The sequence below is a fragment of the Rhea americana genome, unplaced genomic scaffold, assembly GCF_003343005.1.
Source record: "Rhea americana isolate MKP2758 unplaced genomic scaffold, rheAme1 scaffold_27, whole genome shotgun sequence".
Taxonomy (NCBI): Eukaryota; Metazoa; Chordata; class Aves; order Rheiformes; family Rheidae; genus Rhea; species Rhea americana.
Genome location: NW_028186390.1, coordinates 6,419,333 through 6,442,235, shown reverse-complemented (window position 1 = coordinate 6,442,235; position 22,903 = coordinate 6,419,333). Strand labels below are relative to the sequence as shown.

The 22,903-nt window shown below is 55.3% G+C and overlaps 2 protein-coding genes across 3 annotated transcripts in view; one reads left to right on the top strand and one right to left on the bottom strand.

The window, feature by feature from the left end:
- Positions 1–5,677: 5,677 nt before the first annotated feature.
- Positions 5,678–22,578, bottom strand: POMGNT1 (protein O-linked mannose N-acetylglucosaminyltransferase 1 (beta 1,2-)). Of its 2 annotated transcripts, none has more exons than XM_085308103.1 (22): positions 22,529–22,578; positions 21,544–21,738; positions 18,127–18,235; positions 17,573–17,688; positions 17,185–17,250; positions 16,574–16,687; positions 15,760–15,877; positions 15,363–15,461; positions 14,732–14,859; positions 14,095–14,165; positions 13,662–13,737; positions 12,391–12,474; positions 12,178–12,219; positions 11,967–12,025; positions 11,388–11,460; positions 11,006–11,134; positions 10,557–10,682; positions 10,325–10,389; positions 9,658–9,702; positions 9,347–9,482; positions 8,741–8,850; positions 5,678–8,440 (listed from the first exon to the last, which is right to left on the bottom strand). In XM_085308103.1, exons 2-22 carry the CDS (start codon positions 21,670–21,672, stop codon positions 8,338–8,340), a joined length of 1,998 nt encoding a protein of 665 aa, XP_085164229.1. In that variant the 5' UTR covers positions 21,673–21,738; positions 22,529–22,578; the 3' UTR covers positions 5,678–8,337. The 2 variants fall into 2 exon arrangements, with proteins under 2 accessions (XP_085164229.1, XP_085164230.1); XM_085308104.1 differs by having other exon boundaries at positions 21,544–21,665; positions 22,529–22,546.
- The window catches only part of LURAP1 (leucine rich adaptor protein 1), a 9,397-nt gene continuing 8,195 nt past the window's right edge, over positions 21,702–22,903 (top strand). Inside the window, exons 1-2 of the mRNA XM_085308199.1 lie at positions 21,702–21,771; positions 22,655–22,875. Of these exons, the coding sequence (XP_085164325.1) occupies positions 21,702–21,771; positions 22,655–22,875 (291 nt within the window). The remainder of the gene's footprint in view (positions 21,772–22,654; positions 22,876–22,903) is intronic.

Sequence of the window (22,903 nt, the reverse complement as noted above, 5' to 3'; positions counted from 1 at the left end):
GGGGCTCGGTCAGTGGCGGTGGCTGGAACCTGCGCTCGCAGCAGGGCGCGCGTGTCCCAGCGCCTTCCTCCGAGCTGCCCTTCGGTTGCTTCGGGGTCTGTTCCCTGTCCCTGCTCCTCCCCGCTGCTGGGGTCTGGCAGCAGCGGTGTCACCTCCGTGCCACCAGCCCAGCAGGGTGCCGAGCTATTACCCTCAAACCGCCATTCCCAACGCCTTTGCAAAACAAACTATTTTATCTGAAGCGACGGGTGACAAGCTTGGAAAAACAGCAGGAGAGGGACGGGCCAGCAGGGCTGGGATTTTATTTCCGTTTTCCCCACCTCCRCCCCGCGGGCTCGGGGCAGGGGCCGGTGTCCTCAGCCCAGGACGTGTGGCCCTGGCGGTGGCCCTGCCTCTCCTCCTGCCCTCCGTGAGACGCCCGGGAAAGCTGCGGGGGGGCGGTGGGAAATGCGCGGACTCAGCACCCCAGGAAGCTGCCGGTGACGTCGGAGAGCCAGAGGCCGAAAAGTCCCGGGGGCACGCGGCARCGAACTTCCTTATTGCCCGGGAGAGGCGTCCCGGGGCGCGAGGGGCCGCTGTGCTCGTGCTCCCTCTTCTCCTTCTTTTTTTTTATATTTAATTTCGCCCGGGACGTAGCACAGGTGGGAGCGGAAGGGGAAGGTCCCCCGGCGGTGGCACGGGCGGCAGCCCCCCGCCCCGCGCTTTAGGAAACGAGCTTCCCTCGTCCCTCTTCTGAACCGGCTTTGCCGGGGGACGGAGGGCATGACGTGCCCCCGCGATCCCGGCGGGGAACGGCGAGGCTTGCGGTTTGGTCCTGATAACGCAAGCAAACGAGACGCGAAGGCATCAGCTGCCCGGGGAGCGCCGGCCGCGGGGGAATTTCCCTCCCGCCTCGCCAGGCTGTTCCCGGATCCGGGAGGGCAGGACATCCTCCAAGGGCACGGCCGGCCGGGGCGGAGGAGGGACGGTGAGAGACGACGGTTTTCCCGCTCAGGGAAACCGGGTTCCCGGCACCCCCCCCCCCCCACCACCTCTGCCAGGCCTCCAGGCCCTCCTCCTGCACCTATTCTGGGCCAAAGCTGGGGCGTTTTGGTAAACTTCTGACTGCTGCTTGGCTCAGCGAGCGGGTGGGCACAGCCCGGGCCCGTCCCCGAGGCTGAGCAGGGGCTGGAGGCGCTTTTCCGCCGTCAGCTCTACCCAGCCCGCACGTGCTTGTCCCGTGGCACAACCCTCCTCCCCGCCCTGGCTCCTTGCCCCTCTTCCCCGCCACGGGGAGCAGAGATAACCCAACCTTGGGCTCAGCAAGCCCAAAGGCCAGGAACTGAGGGGTGGGCAGGTGGTTTTTGAAGCAGCTTGATGCCCTGCTTATTTGTCGGGATATCAGAGGCTGCGGGGAGGTGGAGGAAGGGGTGTTGGGTTGAAACCCAGCTGATATTAAATCAGGTGCATTAATCATTAACGCAATGCCAGGTAGGACACAGAATAATAACCATAAAAGCAACAATCCTGGGCACCGAGTTGAAGATTAATTTGCACCAGGCTTYTGTTGTTCAGGGCGCGGGAGACGACGACCCGATTTTCCCGGGGCAGGGAGCGCAGTGGGGGACGCAAGCAGGGCTGGGCTCGGGCCACCGGTGGCACCAGGGCTCGCTCTCCAATTGCTTGAGAAGGAACCGCCCGCAAGCGGGGCCGAGGGACGAACCCAACGCAGAGCCCCTTCTCCAGACCAGCTTAGGTGCCTCGGTGTCGCAACGCTCTTTTTACGAAGTGGAGGGTGTTGAAACCCCCCCCCCCACTCCAACCTCCACACATGCCAAGGGCAGGGGGTGGGGAGGGAAGTGGGTTTTCCAGCCCTCATCCCAGGGCTGAGCCCTGCCTGGAAATGCAGGTATGCCGTGGAGCAGGCTGCCACGCGGGGATGCTCCTGGGGCTTCCCCCCCRGCACCGGGCGCGTACTTTGTTGTCAGATGCTTGTCCATCCCCATCATTATTTGCATGGTCCTGACCCAGCCTGGGACAGATCCTGCCCTCAAAACTTTTTTTTTTTCTTTTTTTTTCCCCAGATGGACCAGCTCCCTGGCCTGACTTGCGGATGGCCTGGGTGCAGGTGAGAGGCGACAGCACCGCTGCCTCCCTCCTGCATCCGCCTGGGCCAGCCTCCAGCATCCCCTGAGTGCCGAAACATCGGTCCGGGCAGTGGGGCGATCGTACGGGGCTTGTTACCGCCACACTCCTCCCTGACACCTTCGTTTCCCTCCGTTTCAGGGGTGCAGGGGGAAGGACGTGCCCAGCACGGGAAGGGGCAGCCTGGCCCACAGACTCCTGCATGGCAGCACAGGGCTCCCTGCTTGCCCTGGCACGGAGCTCACCACCAGACAACCATAATGCAAAAAAAAAGAAGCAATATCAAATTATGCAAAATTCCCTCCCTCCCCCCCAGCTCTGGAAAGGTCAAGTTTCATGCCAAGACTATTTTGCTTTTGTTTAATTATCAGCCTGCTCCAGGGACGCGGAGCAGCCCGGGCAGGTTCTGCTTTGTAGCGTTACACAAAGCGAGCGAGGCCGGGCCGCGGCGGGGGGGGGACCGCGCGGGGCCCGCTGCAAACCTGGGAACCGGCTCCTGGGGTCACACGTGCAGAAGTCGGCACCACGCGGGGCTCAGCCGCCGGCCGGGCTTCCCTCCGGAGGGCAGGGAACGTGCCACGCAGCCCGTCGCCTCCGGGACAGCCGGGAACGCTCCAGCGGCTCCGGACTGAGCCGTCTGCTCTGCAGGAAAGGGCAGGAGCGGGGGGCTCCTAATGCGCTCCCTGGCGCTCCCTGAGCGCCTTCAGACAGCGAATCGGCACGTCGGGGTCACCGTCGCTGGGGGCTGACGAGCCAAAGCTATTAAGCAGCGTGGGTGGTGCCTTCGGAGGGGCTTAGCCTTGCTTTCAGCATCCCTCAGTCCTCTGTCCTCCATGTAGCCTCCACCCTACAAATACAGCAGTCTGCAAACTTGAAATAAGCCCCACTTTGAGCTGGGCAAGATTTGGTGGGTATCACCCACCACCACCAACAAAAAACCCCCAACTCCTCCYGCCACCCTCCCTGCTGTTTAGGTGAGCAGTGCCCTGATTTGGATCCACCTGAGCCTTGCTCTGGCCAGTGGCATCAGTCCCTGCCGTTTATCCGCAGAGGCCGGGATCCTCCCTTCCCCATGCGCCGCCAGGCTCAGCCGCGGTGGGGGCTGCCGGGTGGTTACAACTTGCCTAGCTCCAGCACCACAGAGAGGGGCAAAACAAGCAAGAAGGACTCAGGGATGAAGGAAAAATCCTCAGGCAAGTTCATGCCCTGACAAAGCACTTGTACCTGGCCCCACAGCTGGGGCAGGAGAGGACTGGGGAAGAGGAGACCTTCCCCAGTGCCTGCTCCTCACCACTGGGAGCTGACACTGGGCAGAGGACTGCGAGGCAGTTGGTCCAGGAGAGCAGACACTAGCCCGTTGCTACTGGTGGTGAAAATCCTCCTGCAGCAGCAATCAGGCCCCACCAATTTTGGTTAGGTCCTTTGGGCTGCAAGACACCATTGCACCCAGCTCCGGGAAGGAGCAAGAGAAGCTTCCAGGCCTCTCCGAGCTCTTCCCTGTCTCTGGAGCTGGCATTTCAAGAGGTCTCTTGGGCCTCCTGCAAAATCTGTAAAGCTCACATGGGGCCAGGCCAGAGGTTTTGCAGCTATTTTCTCTCATGGCAGTGTTGAGCTGGGTCCCGGTTTAGCTTCAACACTTGCCTGCAYGCACCTGCAGCCAGACGGGGAAGAGCGAGGGGCACGTGTGAACCTTGCCTTGCTGTGGCCGTTGTTTTGCTACCCCTGTCCCTCCTGCACCCACTGCTTCTGCTTTTCAGACATGGGCTTGACAGCACCGGGAGCATTAGGGTGGTTGGCCTCAGCATAGCAAGACATGAGTTGCCTGGTCTCAGCTCTGATCACGGTATTTCCCTTCCTTGTGCTGCAAATGGCATAGCGCAAGCTGTGCCCAGCCCTGGGAAGGGCTGTGCTCCGGCATGGGGAAAAAGCGGTGCTGGAACAGTGCCTCCAAAACGAGTTCGTTTGCCAAGTTACATCACACACCGTGACCACCTCCAGCTCTGACCGCAGCACGTTCCTCCCTGCGGCTGCCTGTTAGACCTTGGGTGGGACACGGGAGAAAGCCCCATTATTCCAGGACCAACTTCCCCCAAAGTAAAGAAACCTAAATCCCCAGAAACAGCCCAGACCCTTGAGGGTCAGGATGCTGGGGCATCCCCGCCCTGGACAGGGGGATGCAATGGCCTCAGGCTGGCCGCTCACTGCCCTCCCAGTCCAAGGGGCCTGAGACATCCCCCCGCCAGAACAAAAAGCTGCTTCACTTTGGGCTGTGAGGGAGTAAAGCCGGGAGCTGACGAGCACACGTGAGCCTGCCTGGGGTGGCGGGGCCATTTCCCACGGGCCTGGGTCTGCGGCCACCAGCAGGGAGCTCTGCGGCCCCACGGCACGGAGCGAGAGCCCCTGCCCGGCACGTCAGGGGTCAGGGTTTCCGTCAGTTAGCAGAGCAAAGATAAGAAGTGCTCAAATCTCCAGAGGAGACAGAGCAAGCCCACGTCAGCACCAGGCACCCAGCAGCTCCTCCAGCGTCGCATGGCTTGGAGGACCTCTGCTGGCACGCGAGCTGCAGGGCCGCCACCAGCCCATGGCCATCGCCTTAGGTGCTATACCTAAGAGCGCACACACTGCCAGCAAGGCCTGTCAGCCCCTCTGGAGCTCAGGATCGCTGGGAGAGGACAGCCTGGGCTGGGCTTCCCTGGAGCTGAGGTAGAGGCTGAAATGCAGCAATGTGTCTGAGCACCTACAGAARAATACCACGGGTGACTGAGGACCAGATAACCTATCCTAAAAATTGTTCACCTCCCTAAACAACACAAATAAAGGGGAAGTCAAAATACAGCCCCCTTCATCCACCAGTGTCTGCACAGCCTGAATGACCAGGACAACCCGCGGGGAACTGTGAGATGTTTTGGCTGAGAAAAGCTTTGYCTGAAACACTTTGCGCAGCTCCTCCACTTGAGGAAAGCTCCCCTTTGACAAACAAAACCACATCTTTCTGGGTTGGTCTAGCTTTGCTGCTGAACCAAACTATCCCTGTGATTTATCTGGCTCCCCTCCTGCCCCTAGGCCAACACTGAGTGCTGGGTTTCAGGATATCTTGTAGGAGTCACAGATCATCACTGAGCCTAAAATGATGCTCTTTGGAGGTCTTCCTCAGCCCATGCTGAAGCAAAAGGACCCAGGTGCCATCCCCAGGTYGACGGTGGGGGTTTTGGATGGGCAGTAACAGACCCAGCCTGACTGTGCCCTCCCCCTCAGCAARGTGACGCTGCACAGGGTGCTGCAGAGCAACGCATCACGGCCACAACAGAAAAGGGTAAACAGGAGCTTCCTCAAAGAGCAGCATCTGCTCCGCTTGCCACCAAAGGCTGCAAGCCTGCAAACCTGGATATGCTCACCTCCCTCATCATGCAGGGATACAGATCCCCTGCAGAGCTTGTCCAGCCCACTCACCCTSGACAAGGGCCACAGAGCCTTCATGTTCACCTTTCCAGGCAGGTGGYGAGAGCCAGGGAACCCAGCTCTGCAAGGCACATGGAATTGGAGATGAGACATGTGAGGCTCAACAGTTTTGCAATATTTATTCTTGAAAAAATAATTCAATTGAGAAAGCGGCAAGCCCTGGGGTTGCCCTTGCTCCCAGCCATACTATGGCCTGGTGGGTCCCCATCCCCTCAGCTGGCTGACCACTAAACTGGAGCCTTGCGAGAGGAAGGAGGACGGACGGAAAACAGCACCCAGCAGGCCTGACCTGGGGTGCAGAGAGGGAAAGAATGAGGAGGCCAAAGCCCACAAGTCGAATGTTGCTGTCACGGAAAGCAAAGGGCCATAGTCCCTAGGGCTCTGCAGGACAAGGAGCAGCACAACAGGACAGAGAAAGAGGGGAATTCACATCTAGCCATTTCCCTGTCTGCAGGACTGCATCCCCCCACTCTTCCCAACCAAAAAGAAGCTTATAGCAGGCCTGAATCCCTCCTAGGGGACAAGAAATGAGGGAGTTGGCTTAAGGAAAAAGAGAAACGTGACCTTGAGCACTGAGATGCCAAGAAAATCGCCATGGTGGAGAACCAGGAGGTTTTTCCAAAGCAGAACTTGAGGTGCAAGCAGCCAGCCCTGGTGCTGGGTAGAGGGGACAGGAAGCAGAGTCCCTATCTCACAGCATTTAAAGGACCTTCTTAAAACCCCTACCGGCCAGCTGAGGCTGCAGAAGAGCAGCCCAGACATCCATCAGCTTGAGGCTGCTGTACCAGAGCCCCAGAGGAAGTTAGGCTGGTTGAGGGGGTGTGTGTGTGGAACAAGGCAGCATTGAAACAAAGCCCCAGGGCTGGTGCCAAAGCCCTGATGATGCCACCCTGTACTGTCACCCCTCATCCCCCTCTTGCACCCATGATGAACAGCGTGCAGGTAGGGGCCCATCCCATTCTTACTGCTCTGCAGACTCTGCACACCCAGCTGCCTTGTCCCCTAAGCCGATAAGGCAGGTGTACAAGGACCCCAAGGGCCAGAGCCCTTGTTCTCACACTAGAGCTGAGCTRTGCTCACACGGAGGTTACTTTGACCAGAGCAGAGTTGCTAAGTTCACAATCATTTTCCTCCACTGGGCAAAGGAAGGAAGGGAACAGAGAATGATGTTGGGGGCTYAAAAGTGAAAGCCCCCAGAACTGTGCCCTCGCAGGCTAAGGGCTGACAGCTTTCCATGTTACTTTCTTGCTGTCCTCCCCCTTCCCATAAGCAATAAATAAATAAGTTAGTGTAGTGTAGATCCCAGGAGGTGCTGGGGCAGGAGCTCCCGGGGGCCTGATGCTCAGTTCACAGTGAGAAAACGAAGGGCAAGAGCACCTGGCCCAAACAGTACTGCAGGCTAGGGGCCCAGCTCCCACGTACCCTCCTCTGACCACAGAGAAAGGGCTGGGCAGCAAATCCCTGCTGAGCATACGGTACCTGGGCAGAGAACTGGGCTCTTGTTGCATGGATAAAACAGGGAAAGCATTGAGTGAGGGGGACTAGGACTGCCTCTGGTTAGGGGGGGAACTTGTACCAGGTGGCCGGGTGTGAGAGAGGGTCCTTGGGTCCTTCCTAAGGTGGGCAGGGAGCCTCTCTCTCTCCGCACAGGGGTCGTACCATGCCAGGTAAGCCAGGCTGCCTATCCCAGCTCAGCCTGCAGCTTCCCTGCCAGAAAAGTACCATGGTAAGTGGAAGATTCAGGAGAAGAAAACCCTTGCCTTGAGAAAGGGCTTGGGGTACCTTGCCAGGTAAGAAGGACAGACGGGTACAGTACCACATCAAGGACCATGCCAGGGTGCAGCATTGCTCAATTCCAGTGCTGGCTGCTGGAAGGCCCAGGTCCATCTTGCCTCTGCAGCTGGGCATAGCAGAGGTGGGGCTTGCTGTTCGCTGCTCYGATCTTGCTCCACAAGGCACTTTCACCCCCTCACCCATGGCCCATGGGTGTTCCCAGCAAGGGAGGTGGGTGAGGACAGTCTGAGCTGCAGCATACAGCCTGGTCCTGCTCCATCCACAGTCATCTCTGGCTCCCCGAACTGAGGGGAAAGAGGGTCCCCTTGATGGCCCTCGTGCTGGGGATGGGGCATCCCCTGCACATCCGCAGCAAGATCAGCTCTTCTGCAGCATTTCCTTTTGCCTACAAGCTGGGCTGCACTGGTGCCAGCAATGAGCTGGGATGCAGAGAGACATCCAGTCCAGTGCAGTCTTCAAGGTGCATCCATTGTGCAGGAGAGAGAAAAGACGCTGGAAGATTCCCCCCTTCACCACTGCGCTGGGCACAAAGCCAGCCAGGCAAAAGTTAATAAATAAAACCCAGCTGGTAGGCTGCAGCACTTCCTACAAGAGCAGGCTGCCCTTCTCAGGATCTGGGGGCAGAAGAGGGAGCCACAGGCATTTCTAAAGGCCTCCCTGCAGCCCTAGACTGAGCATCCTCTTCCTCCAGCCTTGCCCAATCAGACCAGGTGGGGAAAGAAGGGAGCAGCATTAGTAAAGAGTCTGTGTTAAAAAGGTTTCCGTGACGTGGGGGTAGCAGATCTACAGGGAAGGACCCCATTCCAGGAAGAGGGGGACCATAGCAGGGGGCTGGAGGCAGCCCAAGATCTCATCTTGCAGTCTGAAACGGGAGTCCATGTCTGGTCACTAGCCTCCAAGGGCAGCTGCCCACTTGGTCTCTGTCCTCTCCTGTCCCCACTTGCTCCCCAGCTGCCAGTCTCATGTCTGCTCTGCTGCAGGAACTGCTGGCACTGCCACTGCCCCCTCCTCCTTGGCAGGAGGCTCCATGTAGATCGGTGTCACTGATGAGGGCTTCTTGGACCTGCAGGCAAGGAGGAGAGCCTGGCTGGGAGCAGGCAGGGATGGTGGGTCCACTTCAGTGCCCTAACTCTCAACAGTGCTGCCTGCCCTCCTCCCTCCCCCGACAGGGTCTCCTTCCCACTGGGGCATCCTCTAAGCCTAGGCAGGTATCCTAGTCCGCTCCCACCCCACAGGTTAAGGAGGTGGATGCTCTGCAYGAGGACTAAGCTGAGATGGAGCTGGACAATGCAGCGCTCTTGAGTGGGGAATGCTGACGTAAGGATAAGGGCACAATCCAGGTTGCTGTGCCCCTGCTACTCACGAGTAGGGGGAGGCAGGGACTCCCACCACGAGGAAGTGGTTCTTCTTGCGGAAAAGCCTCCATAGCCCCTTGTGATTCCCACGAACATCCAGGTCCCAGATGTGGAGGCACTACAATAGCAGAGAGGGAGAAGGAGGCATCAGTGCCTACAGACAGACACCAGAGCCAGGTGTCTCCTGGCAAGAAAAGACCCATCATCCCTGCCCTTGCCAAGGCACAGCAGAGAGAACGGTAGYTCAAATGGGACTGATTGGGGCAGCATCCTTCCACTACCCTCAGTGAGAGGAGAACTTGCTCCCCTCCCATGTCTGCCTCAAGACAAAGAGGTTTGGACTAGTATCTCCAGGTGAGGGATGAAAATGCCCGGACAAGCYCAGTCCCTGGGCTCCCACATGGCTTTATATGGCCTATTCCCACTGAGCATCTGCCCTGGATACCCCAGAACCTGCTGTAAAAATAAAGAGTTTAACCATCACCCAAGGGCAGCATGAATCCTTTTGCTGATTTGCGTCAAGGCTATGGGCAGGACCAAAAGCAGAAGCATGGCAATTTCCAGCAATGCCAAGGCCAGTGCAGGGGTGCGGATGGACTGTGCCAGGGMCCCACCTTGGCAAGCTGAGTCCAGGTGGTAAAATCGGCTTCCTGCTCCATCCTGATGAACATGACGTAGACCTTGCCCTCAGTGTCAGGCACAAAAGAGTCCTCACAGGGGTTCTTGCTGTGGTCCAAGACCTCAGCCTCGCTGTAGAAACAGAACGAGAAGTGAGAGGGAGATTCCAGCTTCTTCCCGCACCTGCCATGGGGCACTTCAGACAGGCGAGCAGTGGCTGGGGCCACCTCCACCCTTTCTTCCATCTCAGTCAGTTTACCCAGCACACTCTAGTCTACCAACCTTCCTGCAAGCAGCAYATGCTTACCCAAGGAGCCGATGAATTTCGATTTCGTAGGCATCCTTCTTCAAGCTGTCACAAGAGAAGAGAGCACAGTGACCACAAAGTCAGAGTTTGACAAGCAGGGACCTTTCTGAGATAGTTTTAGTGTAACACAATCCAGTGTAACACTGAAAGGCAGGTCAGAACAACAGATAGAGAGCAGAGACTACCACTTGCAACACTTCTTGGAAGGATATGGCAGCAAGAAGTGCCGAAAAGATGACCTTTGGGCACATCTGCCAGGTCAGCTCCGAGCTCTCACCACCAAACTATGCATGTCTTTGAGGAAACAAAGAAAACCCCCTAGACTGGCTGAATGCTCCATGTTTCAAGTTAAGTCTGAAGAATCAGGTGCTGTATTAATGCAAGGGAGCATTATGCAACAGGTATCTGTCCCTCRTTATCAGTGGGGACCCACAAGCAAGAAAGAGGCATGCTTTGTGCCCAGGCTGTTTTGGGGCTCCCTGGAGCACRAGTTAGCTGAACGCCACCTCACAGAAACCACTGCAAGGAGTCCCAACCACAGTGTTCACTGTGCTGGGGTGGAAGTGAAGGTCGTCCTGGCAGAAGGAAGGGAGGTACCCCTAGCACAAAGGAACAGGGTCAGGTCGCACAATTGCTTCATCCCAATCAACTCCTGACCAGCACTCACCTCTCCACATTTTTAAGCTGGACATTTGGGACTGTGTTGAACTTGTGCTTTTTGAAATAGGCTTCCTGGGAGGAAAAGAGAGGAGAAAATGGAAAGGAGGGTTGGTCTGGAGTCAGCAGTACTGGGAAGTCATCTCAAACATTCCCACACCCCCACTGCAGAGAGCGTTGGGGTCACAGCTCAGCATCCAGACACRGTCTGGTAGAGCTGGCAGTTGGGGGAAGTCACTCACGTGAAAGTAGCCATTCATGTTGAGCCCCACGATGCCAAAGTGGTAGGAGCGTGAGATGTCAGGGATGATGCACTCCCGGCCCTTCCGCTGCTCAGGCATCCGCATCCACATGTCCCAGTCCCAGAGCTGAGGAAGGGAAACTGTCACTCACACTCAGGTTTGGGGACTTCATTTGGCAGAGCAGCTGTGAGGGAGCAGGGATCTTTCTGGCTGCCCACACTGGCTGTGGCCCACATAGCCCCAGTCTGCCTGGGCTGTTCTAYAGCTGATTATGTGGTCCTCAAGTTAGTGTCTGCCCCAAATCCATCCTCCTAGGGCATCCTATCCAAGGCAAGCTCAGAAAGAGCTGGTGCCCCTCCAAGAGCTGTGCCCCCTGCAGATTTGGTCTCAGGAACCACTGATGTGCAGAAACAAGGGAGCAGAAGACAGGGTCCATCCAGGATACTCACTTTCTCTGGGGTTGGCCACTTTGGCTCTAGCTCTTCCTTGTACAGGCTCTTCCGGAGCACCCAGCCCAGGCCTGGCATGGTCTCCACGCGGTACAGGAGCGAGGGATCCTCAGCTGTGTGCTCGTAGCCCTGTCATGTTACAGGGAACATTCAGAGATCTGCCATTCCCCCGCAAAAACAGGAGGCATCTTGCTCCATGGAGATCCCCAGTCTGGAAAGCAGGGGAGTGACACTGGGAAGCACAGTGCAAGGTTTGCAAGGGTACTTCTGAACAGTCCGGGGTGGGGAGACAGACRTACCTATGATGACAGAGGTGGGGAGAACCCACATCCCAGTTCACTTCAGGAAAAACACAAAGTAGAATTGACCCTTCCCGACCCACCTGGTCATTCCAAGCAGAGATGCAGTACAGGCTCTCRTCCTCCTCCAGCAGGTAGATTGACTGGCTCAGAAAGCTATAAAAAGAGTGGCCAAGCCTCTGGTCAAGAAACCCTCACAGACAAGCCAAAGCAAGCTCTCCAAAGGACTGGCCACCTGCAACTGTTATGGCAATTTAATCCTTCTCTTGGGCTGAGCTTGCTGACATGGTGCAAGATTGGGCAAGAAGTGCTTCACAAACTTYGCTACACCTCCGCAGAGGGAGGGGACAACAAAACTGTTTCCTGCCTCAGAGTCTCCTCTTCCTCACAGAGAAACAGGAGCTATGGCAGTCACTGCCTCTGCTGCTTGCTATGGGGTAGCCCARTACTGTGTGTGTGCAGGGCAAGATAGGTCCCAAAAAACAAATCARGAAGAGATCCACAAACTACCTAATCCTGAAGTTACCCAGCACTGAGTCCTAGGACAAAGGTCTCARCAACTGGCCTCTCTGCAGGCAGGGGTCAGACCTCTCCCAAGCAGCTACCAAGCTCCTAGGAAATGCCCCAACCTAGAATAAGAGCGCAAGGCCCCATGGCTTTACCTGAAGAAGTCAACAGAGATGTCAAGGTCTTCCTCCAGAACCACAGCAAATTTGGCCTCCTGTAATGCACAGAGAGATGTCAAAATATGGATGGAGAGGGCCGGGATAGAGCAGAGACACCRAGTAGTTTCCCCTGCCTGCACTGCTCCCTCTCCAGTGCTAGCTCCCATGGGCAAGYGGACGGACAAGGTCAGGTAGAGATCTCACTCACCGGATGCAGGTTGAAGGTTGCAGTCAGACTGGCTTTGTAGTGCTACAAGAACAGACACATCGTTGCCTGCATTAGCATCCGTCCCTGAGCCACAGGGAGGGGCAGCCTGGCAAGAATGCGGGGCCATGCCTGCCTCCCTCAAACATAATCCATCCTGTCCCATCTCATTCTGATGCTGGTAGCAATATCTTCCCTCAGGAAGCAGTCTCTCACCTGGGAAACTCTGGCATTTTTAATGCTGATGGGAGTGTGCTGGATTCCTGCAAGGCCAAACAGCTCCACAACATCCATTGGCTCCTGCAACCGGAATGGTCAAAGCTCAGGGAATGCAGGAGTCTAGATACCTTCCCCCCTTCTGTCTGCTACAGCATCACCTCCCTGTGACACCAAGAATGTGCCTGTGGGACCTCCTATGTGCAGTCGTCCTCCTAGGGGCAAATGAGGCTTCAAGTGATACTCCTGAAGACCCAAAGCAGTCCTGCAAAACAGCAGCCAGGAGCACCCCAAGCCCTCTTGCCTCTTCGGTCCTGAAGTACTGCTAACCCTTGCAATATGTCTGTTAACTTACAGACTATAAGCTATATCCAAGTAAGAATCTCTGAGGGGCCCTGTATCCTAGTCCCTCACGGTCAGGATAGAAAACAGTAGGTATTTCCAGGAACGCCTACCTAATAGCTGCTTAACACTGAGACCACAATCAGCTTCACTTTCTCCTCCTGTTGCCAAGAAGGGGACCTCTCTGAACAAGCACATCCTCACTGGGGTCAGAAGCAATCCAGAATTGGGCTGACATACCTCTGCTCCAAGAAGGCCCCACCACTGCCTTCTCCATCCTCTTTTTAAACCCCATCCCTCCCATCTCCCAGCCACAGAGGGGAGAAGGAGTTCCCATTGCTCCTGTTCCCCCTTTCCTTGGTATCCACCAAGGCAGTGCAAGCATTCAAGCCGCCCCTTCGTAGCCAAGGGATGAGCTCCAGTTGCCATGGCAATGGATACTGCTATCTTTATCTGCTCTGGTGTGCTGCAGTAACACCCTGCACAAATACACCAGCTCCCCCAGCCCCACAAACTGGCAGGGGTCAGAAAGGTCCAAGAGGGAATGAGCCTGTTTCCTTCCATAACTCCATCACGTACAATGGTCCATGGACTGTTGCAGACAAGGGCTAGAAAGCCCCTGAAATCCCATATCCTAGAGTACATCCTGCTGCTACGGAGACAGTGCTTGCAGTGGGATCCTTCAGTGTCCAGCAAAGGCTGTGCTGACGGGAAGGGCCTTCCTCTCAAGGACTAGCTCTCCTCTTCCACCTGGCCACAGCCTTCATGAGCCTCCTGAGAACAGACCATTCTGGGATATGTGAGAACAGGCTATCTGGGCCCCAGGCTCTGAGCCTGCCACCCACAAAGGACAGGGGCAGGCAGCACCAAGTCCTCTTGGCTGGAGGATTGAGGCTCACCTGCAGGAACACCCCCAGAAGCGCTCTCACCTCATAGTACCCGTCAACGAAGACTGTGATCATCTCAGGATTGACTCCCTGAGCCGACAGCAAGGAGCGCAGCATCCTGGGGAAGAGACAGAGGGCCCTGAGCACAGCACAGCCCAAGTAGGCTTGGGTCACTTGACAACAGGGTGCTAGACAACCCATCTCTGGGGTAAGAGAAAGACTACAGGGACAAGGCATAGCCCAAATTCCTCGTGGTGGGAAAAGGGTGCATGTGTAGCGATTGGAGTCTAGTGACCGTAGGCTCTTCCCTTTCCATAGCCAAGGATCCTGCAATCTCCCTGAAGAGGCCTGCTGGCATTGCTTATGCTACCTCAGGACAGGGCTGGATCCTGCCACTAGGACACAGAGGAAGGCCTGGGCCTTGTCTGGACTCCTAGTGAAAGCTAGAGAAGCCATGTCCCCTGGAAGTGCTCACCTGTACAGGTAGTTGGGACGATTCCCTGCAATAACAGCTACAGGCACATCAAAGACTTTATTGTCTCTGAGCTGGAAAAAAAAAAGAAATGCGTGTGAATGGAGCTGGGGAAGGCCACATCACTAAAAGCAGGATTTAAGGGGTAGCACAATCCTACCCATCAGCTCAGGACTTCACCAGTCAGCCAGGACATGGCCCACTCAGCACTACTGGAGACCCTGCCAGCTTCCTCTCTTCATCCTATCTTAGATCCAGCCCCCAAATCCCATCTCGCTCCCCCCCAGGGCTCATTGGCCAAATATCTCCCTTCTTGCCCTTTAGAACTGTTCTGAGGCTGGCCCAGGAGCTGTCACAGATACTCTGTATGCAAAGGTACAGGCTCAGCTGCTTGCATTGAAGTCCCCAAAGCCATGGTAAGCTGGCAGCTGCAGGGAAAGGGAACCCAAATTCTCCTCAGGTGCCTGACCCAGGCGTATTTGCCTTAGATCTGCCAGAGCCTAACAGATTGYCCAAGGGCAGCTACCACCCCTTAAGAGCAGTATAAGGACAGGGCTCTATCTCTGAACTGCAAACATACATGGGTACAGGCCAGCCCTCCCTCCTGGAGCCCCTTTTGCCACTCTGCCCTCACACTCACAGGATCAGGGTTGAACTCGATGGGTGTGGGGTCTTTGCAGCTGCAGACGCTGCCATAACCTTCTACTTTGCTGCAGAACCTCCTCCGGCGGCGGTTCAGCTCTGTGTCAGGCCAATGGCACTCAGCATCTAGAGGTACCAATGAGAAAAAAACAGATTGCTCATCCTCACAGCCTCACCTTGTGTGCTCCAGGCTACACAGCCCCACAGATGACTCTCCCTGGGCTCAGCCATCACCACGCAAGTACTTATTGCCATGAACAAGTATCACTTTAGGATGTAGTCAGAGCAGCCACTTGGAAACCACCACTGCATGACCTCTCTGAGTAGTGACAGGCCTGGTTCAAGRGCAGAGATGACTGCAGCAGGTCCACATTGGAGAGATGATGAATGGCCAGAGCATGTCCCCACCTCCCCAGCCTCACCTTGCTCTAGGACCATCCCTGCAATTGCCCTAGAAGCAGGAAGAAGGGAAGCTGTTTCCATTAAAAATTACCAGCCTGCTCCAGGTAGCTTTAAATTTGTCTTGGGATGTTGCTAACAGACCTATAGCTTAGATTTAAGTACACCAAGAGCACTGGGCAGCCACCCCCAGTGACACTTTGCATCATGATGCAGACCCTACTTCTTACCTTCCATGGATGTCAGGTGGACTTCGGTCTTCAGCAGTACAGGGTCACCCCATGTTGAGAGGGCAGGCGACTTCGCATGCTTCTCACCATATATCTCCCCTGGAGCAGGGAAACAGGGTCAAGACTGTCCAGAGGGGACTCATTTCCCCAGCATCAAGGCATGACCAAARGCTGCAGCTCAGGGTAGTGGCCTGCTCCTTTTCTGCCATTGGAGAGCTGCTGAGTGGACCTGCTCTGTCTCCATCCCATCCCTCACCCACAGAAATGGAGCTRGCTCCTCTCTGTGACTTGCTCCCTGCTCATACACTGCATTTTGGGGATGGACTGGGTTTATCTTAACCTGCCATCTCCCCCAGAAAGGTACCATGAACCTCATCCTAGCCTGTGCTAGACTCACCTCCTTTCTTCCCCACAAACGTCCACATGTCTCTCCAGCTTAGGAATGGTGCAACTTGGCTCCCTAGGCTTTTCAGAAGGTTCTTAGCTGTGTCCTTGAGATGGAAGGAGCCTTCATCCTGGAATGAATCACAACTATGAGGCCTTTYCCTTTCCCTGCGGTTGAGGTCTGGCCACTAACACAGAGAAGAAAATCTCCCAGTGATTTGAAGAGGGTAGAGCCCACACCTACCCTCAAGCCAGCTAAGCCTCTGTACCACTAGGCCTGCTGGTGGCTTCACCATGACCCACAGGGATGTCAGAAGAATCACGGACTCTTGCTTCCTTGCGATCAAATTGTTCTTGAGCAGGGCTGTGCCTCCAGAAAGGCTTCACAGGGCCTTTCTAGATTATGCCTGAAGTGGCATAATCTAGACTGCACCTTGCACAGCAGTCTAAAGCCAGCACAGCCCCCAGACCCCACATAAMAGCCTGGAACTGGAACAGTCTAGGACTGGCCTAGTGCATCCCCTGGAAAGGTACGACTATATACTTATACTCTCTCATCTCCATGTTCCACCTAGCCTTTTGTTTTTGGCTGCAGTCTCTGACACACATGCTCTTTTTGCTCTCTTGCCTTGCTCCTGGGCACAAAGCAGTATTTGCAGTAAAAAAGGGGAACAAGGATGAGGGAATTGATGAAGCCAGAGAGATACAGCCAAGCTGAGGATGTGACATTTAGCCCTGGGAACATATGGTGACTTTCAGGAAGTGACAGGAACTTTAGGGTGACCTGACTCAAGGTGACATTTTCTTTTGACACAAAGGTCACCTACCTTAATAGTGAAGATCAGGATTCGGCCTCGGGCAACCATGTTGAGGAAGAGTACCATGGCTTCATCCTCATGGGGAGAATAGGTGTCAAAGACCCTCTTGGCCATCACATGACCCTGTTGGTATTCAAATGCAAGATGCACCTTAAATTCCATATGGCCAGGACGCRCAGGGGTATGGAAATTTCTCCTGGAAGCCTCTGTCCTAGGCAACATGATGAGCTACTTTTCTGGTATGTCAGGGAGTGAGTACCCAGGCAAATTCAGCCCTTGCACCTTCCCACGGATCACACAGAGGTCCACAGGATGGCATTACCTAGCCATACCATCCCTCTTCTGCCTGCTTGCCCAGCACATTCCTGTTGGGGTTCACATTTCTTCTGGTTAGGGACTGAGCCCAAAGACAAACTGTCTGAGAAACCAATAAAAGTTTTTCTGAGCTAGGTAAACCCAGGAAAAACACCGTGAGAAAACTTAGGATCACTACAACCTGCTCTGGCGACTAGAGGAAAATAAGCATGCAGAGACATCTGGCCACTCCGCCTCGCACATGCAACAGGTCAACAGGAAGGGCAAACATGACAGTGAGAAAGTAAATTGCAGACAAGCTTTACCGTAGCTTGATTTAAGACGATGACATGGATCCCTCTTCCCTGCTCTCGAGCCTCATCTTCCAGGACCTGCAAGTGGAGAAGTGATGAGAGCTGTAAATCAAGATCCTTATTCTCTGCCTGAATGCTGCAATCCTGTCTGTTCAGCACAACAGGGCCCCTGAACAAGAGGCAACATCTCTCCTGTAACATTTTGGTTTTGCTCACAGCATCATGGTGCCAGAGTAGGAGATGTGGTAAAACAGCTCCATGGCCCTGCAGGCAGGAGCAGAATCTTCTCTTATACCTGTTGCCAACCATGGAAGTTGCTCTCACCACCTGCTATTGAGGTTTCACTCATTCAGCCCCATCCATCCTCTGCTCACAGGGACAGACAATGTCAGCCACTCACCGTCGTCCCATCCACGGCCACATAGACTTTTGATCGGCTGGAGTACACCTCAACATCCAAAACTTTCTTGGTGCTGGCAGGGTGCTTAGGGACTTCCACGTTCAGCATCTCATCATCTGCAGGAGAGGAATGCCCAGTCTCAACCAGCCCCAGAACCGCTTGCATTGTCTCTGCTCAACCATAGGTCCAGCCATACCTCCAAGGGGGAGGGTTGGAAGCGGTGTCATACCCACCAGGTATCCCAACCAAACAAGCCACGGACCCGAACCTATAGGGACAGTATGKGGGGAAAACTCTAAATGGCAACAGGTCTGGCCCCAGCTATCTCCATAAAGCCTTCTGCAGCCAAATGTGAAAAAGACATCACCTTGACATCACCTCTGTCCCACTCCTCAGCAGAAGTCTTAAGCAGACAGATCAGGAATGTGGACAGTCAGTTTCATTTATTTGTGGACAGCTCACACGTGCATAGCTGTCTTTCACGCTGTAGCTGGTGACAGTTTACTGCCCTCTCCCTAGATTCCTTGCTTTCAAAGCAGGGTCCTGCCTCTCACCATAGTCCTGCGTGGACTCTTCTTCCTCCTCATAAGCAGCTCTCCTGGTGTCCAAGATCAGCTTGATGTTCACAATCACAGTCACAAGCAGGAATAGGACAGCACCTGTCTGCAGGACACTGTGTCAGCAACTTGTAAGTAACAACCCTGAGACCAGGCTACCTGGTAGAGACTGCAGGGCACCCCAAGTAGATCTTGCAAGGATCTTTGGCATCTGCCACATTCCTTATAATCTTACGGGGAATGTAAAAAGAGAAATAGAGATGAGTGAGTTTTTGGATGAAATGCTTTCATTTGCCAGAAAGCACCGAACTCATGATACCCAAGAACAAGTCTACTTCCAGCAGGTCCCTGCTTCTGAATCTGGGAGTAGATCTCTGCTAAAATATTGTATCAAGGCTGCGAACCTCTGCATACCAAGGGTTTGGTACATCAGAGTTACAACTCCCCCAGTAACCTTAATTCTGTGCCTCCTACAACATCACTACACCCATCCCTCCCCCTGCAGCCACAGGAGGCATCCAGTCATTTGCATGACAAACATAGCCTGAACTTGAGAGGGAGGAAGAGACACTGTATGGACAAAAACAAAGCAAAGGCAAGAAGCTGAGGCCTGACTTCAGAAAACTGCATAGTGTCATGGGCTGCAGAGAACAGCTATGGAGAGGTCTGTAGTTTATACAGCAGGCCATAGGAAATCTCCAAATTGAGTATCGCTGTTTCCCAAGGCACTGTGGCTCCCAGAGCAAAAGGAGAGAGACGAAACTGTAACTTTTTTTTTTCTTTTTTACAAATATATGCATTTCTTTAAATGCATCTTTTCTCCTCTTCCCCAATTTTAGTCTTTTTTCTGATATTTCAGACAGAATAAAGCAGGAAGTATGCTACACCAAAAAGATCATTTCTGAGACACAGAGCTGCACAGGCAGATTTGGACCACGAACATCCAGAGGTAGGAAATAATCAGCCTGTAGATGTATGCTACAAAAGCACATGTAACAGTGCCCAACAGGATGGTCTTAGGCTCACAGTGTTGGGCTGGGGTAYGGAATGCCCTAGGTTTAAAGGTAAGGGCTCAGCTGAAGTGATCTCTCTCTGCTCATCCACAGGGAGCTTGTCTGGGCGCTCCTTCATGGTGGAAGGATAACAGCAGCACAATGAGAAAGTCACTGCCCTGCAGCAACAGCCCTGCCTCAGGACCAAGGTACAGCTCCAGCAGCCCCAGCAGTTGCCCTGGACATTCACACAGTGAGAGAAAGGCTCTGTCATCAAATTTAAGACAGAAAGTCCTGAGTGCCTGCTACCCACAAAGCCAGTACAGCTGTAGGGCTCCTCCACCAGCCTTCATGYCAAGAGGCACCTTTCAGCTCATAGCAGAGCCACCATTAAGGCCTAAATCTGATTGCTACATGCTGCTGCTGTTGATAGATTCAGCCCAGCTATGCTACAGATGTCCTAAATAGTTTCCCCTGGCCTCCCCTGCAAGCTAAGAGTTGYGCAAATCTCCCCAGAGCATCCCAGGACAGAAATTATATCTACATGGAGGTGCCACAGCAACCAAGGAGCAGGAGAAAAGGGCCTGGGATAGGCTCAAGGAAGGCTGCTTATAGTGTGGTTCCCCCAAGGGTGAAGCTAGTAAAAGTCTGGCCTCAAGGGGATGCTAYTGGGGACAGAGCTTGGGTAGTTATGAGACTCCCTTCTTGTATCATATGTGCCAAGGCTAACCCAAAACAAGTTGCCCTACAAGCCCCCAGGCCCACAAAACCTTGTTTCCTCAGTATCTGTGCCTTTTTCATCTTTAGGACTCCTGTAATGGCACTTTCTCTCAGGTAGATTCTCCAAGGTCTAGTGTGGGGTTGAGATCACACCCAAGTTTGCCCTGGGTAGGAACACCAAAAGGATCCSCCACCTGGCAATCTATTGCCTCAAAGCTACATGTTCCTGCTTCATCTTCTGGGCAGCCAAATGTGTTCAAGTACCATCTGAGGAAGATGATTTGGGAAAAATAGTAACAAGGTAACAGATGCACAGGTGGGCAGCCTGATAATATAAGTGTCACTATGGCATTTTGGCTTGTCAGTTTGTCATGGACTCAAGAATACGAGCATCTCTGCGGATCTGGGCACAGAAAGCTTTTAATTAGYCAAGAAAGGAATCTTGGGCTTGTGGCTAAAAGCAGGCCATGTGCCAGCCACRGCTAACAGCAGGACCAGCTTAGTAGCTCTCCTAGACCACATAGCCTGGTTGGTGCTAGAGAAGCAGAAAAGCAGTCCACCAGGGAGCCCCAGTCTCCAGCCCCGGTTACAGTGCTGAGCAAGACCAGCAGCCAGAGCTAGTACAGCAAGCTCAGTCAGAGCTGCTGATAGAGGCTTAGCTGCTCTAGACTTGGCTACTTCAGAGCTGCAGTTCTAATATAAATATTTTAAAGCTCAACTTTCATCTGTGTTTTTAGCTGACAAACACTCCCTCCACCCTTCTCTAGTCTCTAAAGCTGAGCTTTTGTTTAGACATGAATGAGAATGAATGAAAATCACTTGACTCCAGTGGTCAATCTCCCAAGGTCTTCAATAGGATTTAAAGAGCCAGGAGCAAGAGGTGCACAGCAAACAATGCCCRTCCTGAAAAAGGACCTTCAGCTCAAATGTTACAGTTTCTATTCCCCAGCTCAGAGAGCCCCAGAGGATGCAGGACTGAGCAGTCTTCTTCCCCAGGAGGCCTTTGCAAGACTTTCTCCTCCCAGACATACACAAAACCTTCCCTTCTTCTGCAACTGATTGCTCAATTTCACCACGCTCTGCTCATCTCAGGAACATCCCCTCTTCTGCAGTTCAGAGCCATAGGGCCAAACCTTCCTYTCTTTATTCCCTCAGATACCCAATGGGATGCCGGTACGGTCTGGGATTAGTAGTTTTATAGCATAAGCAACAAGGCCTCTGGCTTTCCCAGACACCAGCTGCCTCCAGCCATGAAATCCCATCATTCATCCAGCCCTACTTGCTCTGTCCACCTGTCATGCCTTATACCAGGCTTGGTTTGCAAACTCTGCATGCCAGGGCTGGTTTCCCACTATAGGCAGGGCACTCCTGCACTTGGCACTTGCACAGGGCTGGGAAAGGAGGAATCAGTAACTTTTCTAACTCAGAATCTCCCAAGAAGGCTTGAATAACTGTATCTCCTGCCACAACCATCCAATAGGTCCATCTGAAGCAAGAARAAACTGTTAGACACAGCAAATCCCTCAAAGCATGAGCACAAAGCCACTGAGGTGGCTTTTCTGAGGACAAGTTATGCTTCTCCAGCACGTTAGATCACGGCAGGTTGCTGACAGACCCACCTCCACCCACGCAGCTGCTCCATAAGCTTGTAAACCCCATAGATTATCTTCCTTAATCCACAACAGGCTTTTGATTGACTCACCTGGCACAGCTTCCGCAGTGCACGCTGGTTCATCAGCTTGTACTTCCAGGCAAGGTACCAGCTCCGCTTCTTGTGGGGCTTGATGATGGGGTTGGGTTTCCACTCATCCATAGTCACAGGGCCTGGCATGGGGGAAGCCGCGTGGGGCAGGGGTCAGGATGGGCTCCACTCTGCTCTCACGTCCATCAGGGCTCCCTGCTCAGATGGGATGGATGCAGGGTGAGGGAGGTGAGTGCATCCACCCCTCTTCCCAAAGGGCAACATGAGGCCTCCCTGGCCACCAGTGCCCATAGCCATCCCAACCCCACAGTGGGCTACAGGAGACACCAGGCTTTGTTAGGAGACCTGTAAGAAGGTCCTTGAACCCAAGGGTTCACTCTGTGCCTGCCCAACCCGCTAGCCAGCCTGCCACGCTACTGCAGATGGGTGGGCCTATCTCCAGTCCTGTTCCCCTGCTGGAACGGAAGAGCGGCCAAGAGGCACGTAGCWGGGATCCCAGGAGGGGCCCTAGGCTGGCAGGGTTACAGAGGTGTCAGACACTGCCTTTGTAGCCACCAGCTGGTAGCTGAGCTCAGCCACATCAGCTGCAGGATCTCTGCTGGGGAGATGTGAGCCCCACCCGCAGCACTGGGATGGGGCTGTGAAGCAGCTCCATTAACGGAGATGCAGCCAGCCCAGCTATGGGGACCAGGATGGCCCACAGCCCTGCCGGGGAACCCGACAGCCCCACGGGCACAGGGGCAACCACGAGGCAAGGCCCGGCGGGAGCCCAGAGCTCCTGCAGCGCGGCCAGGCAGGCCTGGGGCAGCACCGGTTTCGGGGCGGGGGGAAACCCTGGGGGGAAGGGCAGCAAGGCCCCCGTGCGCGCATGGCGGGTGCCAGAGGGACACGGGGGGGGGTCTGGGAGCAGCTCGGGGGGCCCAGGCGTCCCGGGGCGGGGGCGGCGCGGCCCGGTCGGTCGGTGAGTGCCGGCCGCGCTACTCACGGTCCGCGCGAGGATGCCGGGGCGGGGCGGGGCGGCGGCCGCCGGGCTGGGGCGGGCCGGGGCCGGAGCGGGGCCGGGGCTGGGCGCGGCCCGGCGCGGCGCGGCCCAGCCGCCTCCGCCCCGCAGCTCCTCCGCGCCGCCGCGCCGCGCCGCTTCCGGCGCCGCAGAGACGGGCGGGGGCGGGGCCCGCTCTGGCCCCGCCCCCGAGCCGGAGCCCCGCCCCCGAGCCGCTCTGCGCACCCCGGCGGACCTCGCTGGTGCCGGTGCCGGTGCCGGTGCCGGGCCGCCCCCCGGCGGTACCCGACGGGCCTGGGTCTCGGTGCCCTGCGGCCACCCGCCTGCGCCCGGTGGAGTCCCGGCGGCGGTGGGGGAGGA